At 33.6% G+C, this 6,917-nt stretch overlaps 1 protein-coding gene across 1 annotated transcript; it reads right to left on the bottom strand.

Moving 5' to 3' along the window:
- Window positions 1-445: 445 nt before the first annotated feature.
- Window positions 446-3,207, bottom strand: LOC127744848 (pentatricopeptide repeat-containing protein At4g39530-like). The gene is made up of 2 exons (XM_052257569.1): window positions 2,942-3,207; window positions 446-2,851 (listed from the first exon to the last, which is right to left on the bottom strand). The coding sequence occupies exon 2, from the start codon at window positions 2,780-2,782 to the stop codon at window positions 485-487; it is 2,298 nt and encodes a 765-aa protein (XP_052113529.1). The 5' UTR covers window positions 2,783-2,851; window positions 2,942-3,207; the 3' UTR covers window positions 446-484.
- Between the last annotated feature and the right edge of the window lie 3,710 nt (window positions 3,208-6,917).

Raw genomic sequence — 6,917 nt, 5'->3', positions numbered from 1 at the left:
AAGAAGAATACAATCATCTAGAGGGGTGAACCTCACTCTGCATCTAGTATGAGTTTTGCTTATATACTAGTCAGCTAACTACTATAACTAACTTGCCACTTGTGGTAATGCCCACTCAACATATACTTCATTTCTTATTTTTTGTGTTATTTCACTTCAAATATTTGGTTAATAAAATTAGGTACACAAACATAATAGCTTATTACTTATATCATTGGAAGTGATAAACTTTTGTATCTGTTATATTTATTGATGAAAACATGAGATAACAAGTTCAATTTTTCCTTTAATTAATTTTGTCATAGAAACATATTCCTTTTTCTAAAATACTGTTTATGTATTATTATGTGATTCCCCTTTTTTTTATAAAAAAAAAAAAGAAAAATCTTTTTGTTATAAATTTACATTAGCTATAAGCTATTATCATAAAATAAAATGCATTTTCTATACAATTAAAAATATGTGGGTAGGATGTAAATGATCCTCAGACTAACCAACTATTTCCTGGATCTTTCCTCACATGACTCTTAGCCATTTTCTCCCTCCATTTAAGGGCTTCTTCCCATTTTCCCTCTGCACTATAAATATTTGAAAGTAGAACATACGAAGCATGATGGCTGGGATTTAATTCTATCATCTTCAGAGCAGATTTTTCTCCAATCTTTGTGTTATTATGATTGCTACATGCACTCAGTAGTGTTCTCCATGATGCTTCACTTCCATCCCTTTTCACTATTTCATAAGCTTCCTCTAGCCTCCCTGCCCTACCATAGGCATCAATTAGGCACGAGTAATGCTCGGATTCTGGCTTAATCTTGTATCTATGAAGCATCAATGTAAAGAAATTCGAAATATCTTCAACATAACCGCCATGACTACAAGCTGATAACAGAGCTAAGAAAGTTACACGGTTAGGCATCAAGCCATTCTTCTCCAACATACTGAAAACTTTTATGGCTTCCAATGCTTTTCCATGATGTGCATATCCGCATATCATGGCGTTATAAATTACTTCATTCGCCTGTTGTTGTTCAACGAAAACTTTCTTTGAGTCCTCCATGTTTCCGTATTTAGCATACATATCTATAATGGAACTTGCAACATAGACATCTTGGTTGTAACCAGACTTGATGGCAAAAGCATGGAATTGTTTTCCCACATCTATTGCTGAAAGCTGCGAACAAGCTGAGACGCATAAAGGAAGGCTATAACTGGTGAAAGTGATTCCATCGGCTAACATCTCTTTGCATAGCTCTAATGCTTCAAATTCCCTCTCATTTTGTTTATAAGTTCCAATTATAGAACTCCAAGAACTATCATCTTTATGAACAATGTCAAGAAAAGCTTTGTAGGAACAATCCACTTGTTTACACTCAGAGTACATGTGGACTAATGCATTGCCAACCAAAGTAAGATGACTTATACTTGATTTCACTATAAGTGAATGGATTTGTTGACCAGCAGTTAAATCCGGATTATTCTTGCAAGACTTCAGAACAGCAACTAGAGTGGCACCTTGAATTTGCGAAGATGTAGTTCTTCGAAGTTCTTGAAACAGTTGCATGGAGAGATCAGATCCCATCTCCAGCTGAGCATAAGTCAAGATCATAGAGTTCCATGCTACAATATCTTTATCATCAATCCTTCTAAACAACTTTTCTGCATCTGCTCGTTCACCAAAACTGCAATAGAGAGACAACAACACACTTGCTATAAAGCAATTGTTTTGATGCCCATATTTTATCATTTGGCCATGCACTTGAACTCCAGTGTTCAAGTCCTCTAATTCAAAACAGGCTTTTAAAGTACTTGATAACACATGCTGCTCAAGCTTCATCCTCTGTCTACATAAATCCTTGAAGATATTCACAGCTTCCTCGCCTCTATTGTTCTTGGTATAGGCTGTAATAATCGAATTACAAAGAAAACTATCCTTTTCCTCCATGTAGTCAAAGATTTTCCTGCAAGAATTTATGTCGCTAAATTCAGCATACAAGTCAACCAGAGTACTGCCAACCACCATATCAACTTCGGCACCAAACTTAAACACCAGCCCATGAACTCCCCTAACTTGGTCCAACAACGAACAACACTTGAACAAGCCAATAAAAGTACTGTGATCAGGTCTCAAGAAATGAACCTCCCTCATTTCACTAAACAACCTCTTCACCACACCAAATTTACCAACTTGAGCAAATCCAGAAACCATGACATTCCAAGCAACAAGGTCCCTCTCCAACAATTCATGAAAGACACAACAAGCACTTTCAAGATCGCTGTCACTGCTAAAGTACATATACATAAGAGAGCTCCCAGCAAACTTGTCCCTCTCAAGGCCACACCGAACCAACAAACCATGAAGCTGCAAACCAACATCCCTCAAACCAGGATCAGCACAAGCGCGGAGCAGTGCAGATAACGTGTACTCATTGGGACTCTCACCAACCTCACGCATGTGATTGAACATGTCAAAGGCTTTTGGGAGATACCCATTTCTAAGATTTGCAGAAATTAAGGTTGTCCAGGTAACAACGTTCTTATGGGGCATTTGGTCGAACAGGTGGTGGGTATAGCTGAATTGACCACATTTTGAATAAAGGCTCAAAAGGTTATTTGCCAAATGCGTCTGCGAGATGCATTGGGTGACTACAAGCTTTGCATGAATTTGTTTGCACTCTGCGAGCGTTGTGGGGTTTGAAGACTTGGCCAATGACAGCAAAAACTGGTGAAGAAGATGAATGGATTTAGTTGGCACACGATGATGGTCAAATAGCACATGCATTGGCCTTTGGACAATTCATCCAAATTTCCACTAAATCAAATTGGTCCCCTAATCACCTGAATATGTGATCTGGATGACAATAAGTTGCGAAGTTAAACATGTAATAATACTCCATCCAATGAATTGGCAACCAAACAAAACATGAAAAAGTAATAGTACCTTCAAATCATTCAAATTTCAGAATGGCCTTAGCTGTTTGGGGCTCTGCCCATCTGGCATCTCAATTTCGATTCAAGAACAATCGGTAACAGCAATGACAGCTAGATTTCAACGGTGCTTGAAATTTTGTCACAGCTCACAAATTTCATGCACCAAAAAGCAAAAGAATTACATTATCAATCGAATAAAAAAAATGAACACGAACAACCAAAAGCAAAGTTGAACGAGAAATAACTGGAACGTACTGAGAGGAGAAGAAGAAGGAGGTGGGGATTGGTGGCGAGGTTCACCGGAGAAGAAAGTAAGTGTTTGTTTTTTGGAGTTAGTGCTTTGGGCTTAAAAATTGTTTTGGGCTCTGCTTATGAAGCCCAATGTAGTTCTTTTTTTGATACACCAATTATCCATAAGTTCTTCGGGATTTTTCTATTAAGTGTGATGTAGTAATAGATATATGATAGCAGACAATATTGTAAATAGGGGTAATACTATGGTGCTGAAGGAGAAAATTTTTAGCAGGTGCTGAAATTAGGAGGCGATGTAGAAAAGTTTACGCGTGTATTTGTTGTCTTCAAAGTTTCAATAATTTTTACAGTGTGCTCACAAATTGATGAAAGAAGAAAGCTAATTAGATGTTATTTTATTTTATTAATGATGATGATTAGGTTGTTGGACTTTTTTTGAAAGTATGTAATATATTATGGGATTAAAAAAGATTGGGTGTTGTGATAAAAAAATATTGTATGGCTCGATAAAATGAATAATGATAATAATAGCACAGTAATTATAAATAATTTCTTGGTACTCACAAAAGAAATTGTTACGATGGGTAACCAGAGATAAATGGGTTGGATTTGTTAGGTTGACCTAATCATTTGAAGAAGGGGACTCTTTGACCGGATTTGCGTCTGGGTGCTTCCGTCCGACTTGTGTATGTATGAGTGAATGAGGGTGGTACCTTCAAAGACACTCCGATACCTAAGTGAGCAAGGGTCTAAGCAGGTTTAGAGAATATTGGAACTTAAGAATACCTGATGGGTGTCAGTGTATTTATAGTGGTGAACTAATAACCACCGTTGGAGTAGTGCCACCTTTTAAGGTGGATAACCGTCTCTTTATCTTAGGAAAGTTGAAATATGACTCTTGGAAATGGGTTAAGAGATTTTAGGGGTAGTTACTTATTTGAATAAGTGTTATCTGCCAGCTATCCATCGAACCCGACTTCTTTAGGAAGGAGTCTGTGTCGAATCCGACTTCTTTAAAGAAAGTCGGTGAGTAGTGAAGGCCAACTTTTGAATTAAACATTTTTTGTTTATTTGAACTTGGACCATAGTGTTGGGTCAGAATAGAAACAGAAATCAAGTCCCAAATAAAGTGTAGAAGGTGTTGTGTTGGTGGTGGTGGCATATACGTTTTTATGCTTATTCTTATTATTGGGTTTGATCAGAAGTCATCCACATGCCACAACTATCTCAAAATGTAAGACCCCACCACTTTACAAATAATAATAATAATGCATCTTCGTTATTTATACAATATTTAGGGTTAATTGCATGTTATATGTAGCCTTTAGATTTTAAAAAATATGCGAAATTTTTTTATTTTAAATGTGAAAATAACTAGACCTTTTAATTAATTTTTTAAAATATTTATTTTAATTAAAATAAGTGTGTAAATTATGCATAGATTTTTTTTTAATCTTTCTTAAATATGCCAAATGATATAAAAAGACACTTATATATAGCTAGGTTCACAAACATCGCTATTTTATGTATGTTTTTTTTAGTAAAAATAGGAACACTTGAAAGTACGACTTTTTAGATGAATATGAGGATATTATGCCATTTGAGTTACAATTTATTAGACTACCTCGTGTGTGTTAGTTATTGTTTGTTTTAGGTATGAACAATATATGAAAATATATTTTATGAAATTAGATTACTCATAATTTATTTAGTACTATTTTAGATTATAAATATTACTTTAATATGACTCTATTATTAATTATAGTTAGTTTTTTATTTATTTTGTTCTTTTTAATAGGATGAATAATTTATATTTTAAAAAAGTTATAATGATAAATATAATATACAACTATCACAATTACAAATTTTAATAGAGGTAAACAAATAATAAAAAAAATTTTGTACACAGAAAAAATAAAGTACAAAAAAAATAGAAGACAAGAGTTCAATTCATTTGGGACTTGATTTTTTTTTTTAGTACCAATAAATTATATATAAACAGTGTGAATATTTTTATCATTATTCATTTTTTTTTAGTTTCCCACGGTATTTCCCAACCCGACAGGTTAAGGACTAATCCGCCGCGGTACTGAGCTCCATTTAAGGGTTTACCACTGGCCAATGGATTGTTGCATGCACAAGGCGGGATTCGAACCCCCGACACTTGCTTAAGCGGACTAGTGAGCTAACCACTAGACCAACCCAATTTGTTTATCATTATTCATTTTATCGGGCTGTACAATGTTTTTATCACAACACCCAATCATTCTTGGACCTGCAAGAGATTATATACCAAACATTTTTGGACTCTCAAAAAAAGTCCAACAACTTAATCATCACCATTAACAAAATCAAACGACATTTAATTAATTGGCCTCTTCCATCAATTCTCTGACACACTGGAAGACTTGTTGAGAACCTTGAAAATAATAAACACACGCGTAAGTTCCTCGACAACGTCACCTAATTTCAGCACCTGCTGAAAATTTTTTCCTTCAACACTATAGCATTACCCGATAAATAGACCATATATTTTGATTTAGTAAGGTTAGTAACCTTTCCAATGCACCGCAAGGCTTGGTTTAGCAGCAACTATGTTTGCTTGCTAGAAGGTACACCGAGTTCAAATTTTGGCTGAAGCTGGGTGTTGGTTAAGAACTCATACTATCCATAGTAGTGTATATGAGTGTGTTGTGTGAGTGCGTGAAACATAGATATACTAAGATTGGAAGTTGTCCAATTCGCTTGACCAAAAAAAAAACCTTTCCAATGAAAATGAGTTTTATTTGCAGTTAACTAAGAATTTAATTTTTAATTTATTCTATTATATAAAAATTGGATTTTTACTTTTAATGATAAAGTTGACGTGGCATGGTTTTAGAGTGTTTTTTGATTTATTTCTTTTAACTCATTAAATACAATTCACTACGATGGATTTATTATATCAACTAATTGATTTGATTAGATATTTAAGTATCACACAATTTAATATTATGTATATCAATTAATTGAATATAATTGTTAAAGTATAATTAGAATCAATTAGATCAATTAGCATTATTTAACATATTTGAATATTTATTATAGGATATTACGTCTTTATTATTTCGATTCTCTTATCACATATAAATACTAGGACTAGCAATGGATAGGGTTTGGAGTCTATCCTAACCCTACCGGCGGGTTAAAAATTTCATTAAAACTCTACCCTACCCTACCCTACACGCAGGTTGACAATCTCTCAACCCTAACCCTACCCGCACCCTAAAGTTATAAACCTTACCCTATTCGTAGAAATATCAAATTTTTTCAAAGTAAATATAAAATTCAATCATTTTGAATTTTATACATATTAATAACATAAAAAATAAAAAATTAATGCTCTAAATTACTAAATTAACTAACTAGTTTAGTGATTGCATACTTATTGTAAGTCATTACATAAAGGATGTCGAGGGTTCAACTCTCACTTCCTTTACTATATACCTAATTTTTATAAAATATGTCATGTTACATATGAGGTGCAAGTAGGGTAGGGTATGAATTGCCAGCCCTATATTAAATACCCTTTTATATTGTATCATTCTACATAATTTAAATACTCACAAATATTTTTTCTACTGCTTTCTCTTATCCTTTCTAATAATAATAAATACAATTTAATTTAGTTAGAAGTTCATTGTTTTATAGTCTTATATATATATATATATATATATATATAATTGTAAAAATAA

Source organism: Arachis duranensis, chromosome 1 (genome assembly GCF_000817695.3).
Source record: "Arachis duranensis cultivar V14167 chromosome 1, aradu.V14167.gnm2.J7QH, whole genome shotgun sequence".
Classification (NCBI taxonomy): Eukaryota; Viridiplantae; Streptophyta; class Magnoliopsida; order Fabales; family Fabaceae; genus Arachis; species Arachis duranensis.
The sequence above is the reverse complement of the archived record's forward strand: the minus strand, read 5'-3'. Positions and strand labels throughout refer to the sequence as shown.

What these genes read in the sequence shown, in the direction of transcription:
- LOC127744848 (XM_052257569.1), bottom strand. Translation starts at nt 2,782, where the DNA reads ATGCATGTGCTATTTGACCATCATCGTGTGCCAACTAAATCCATTCAT.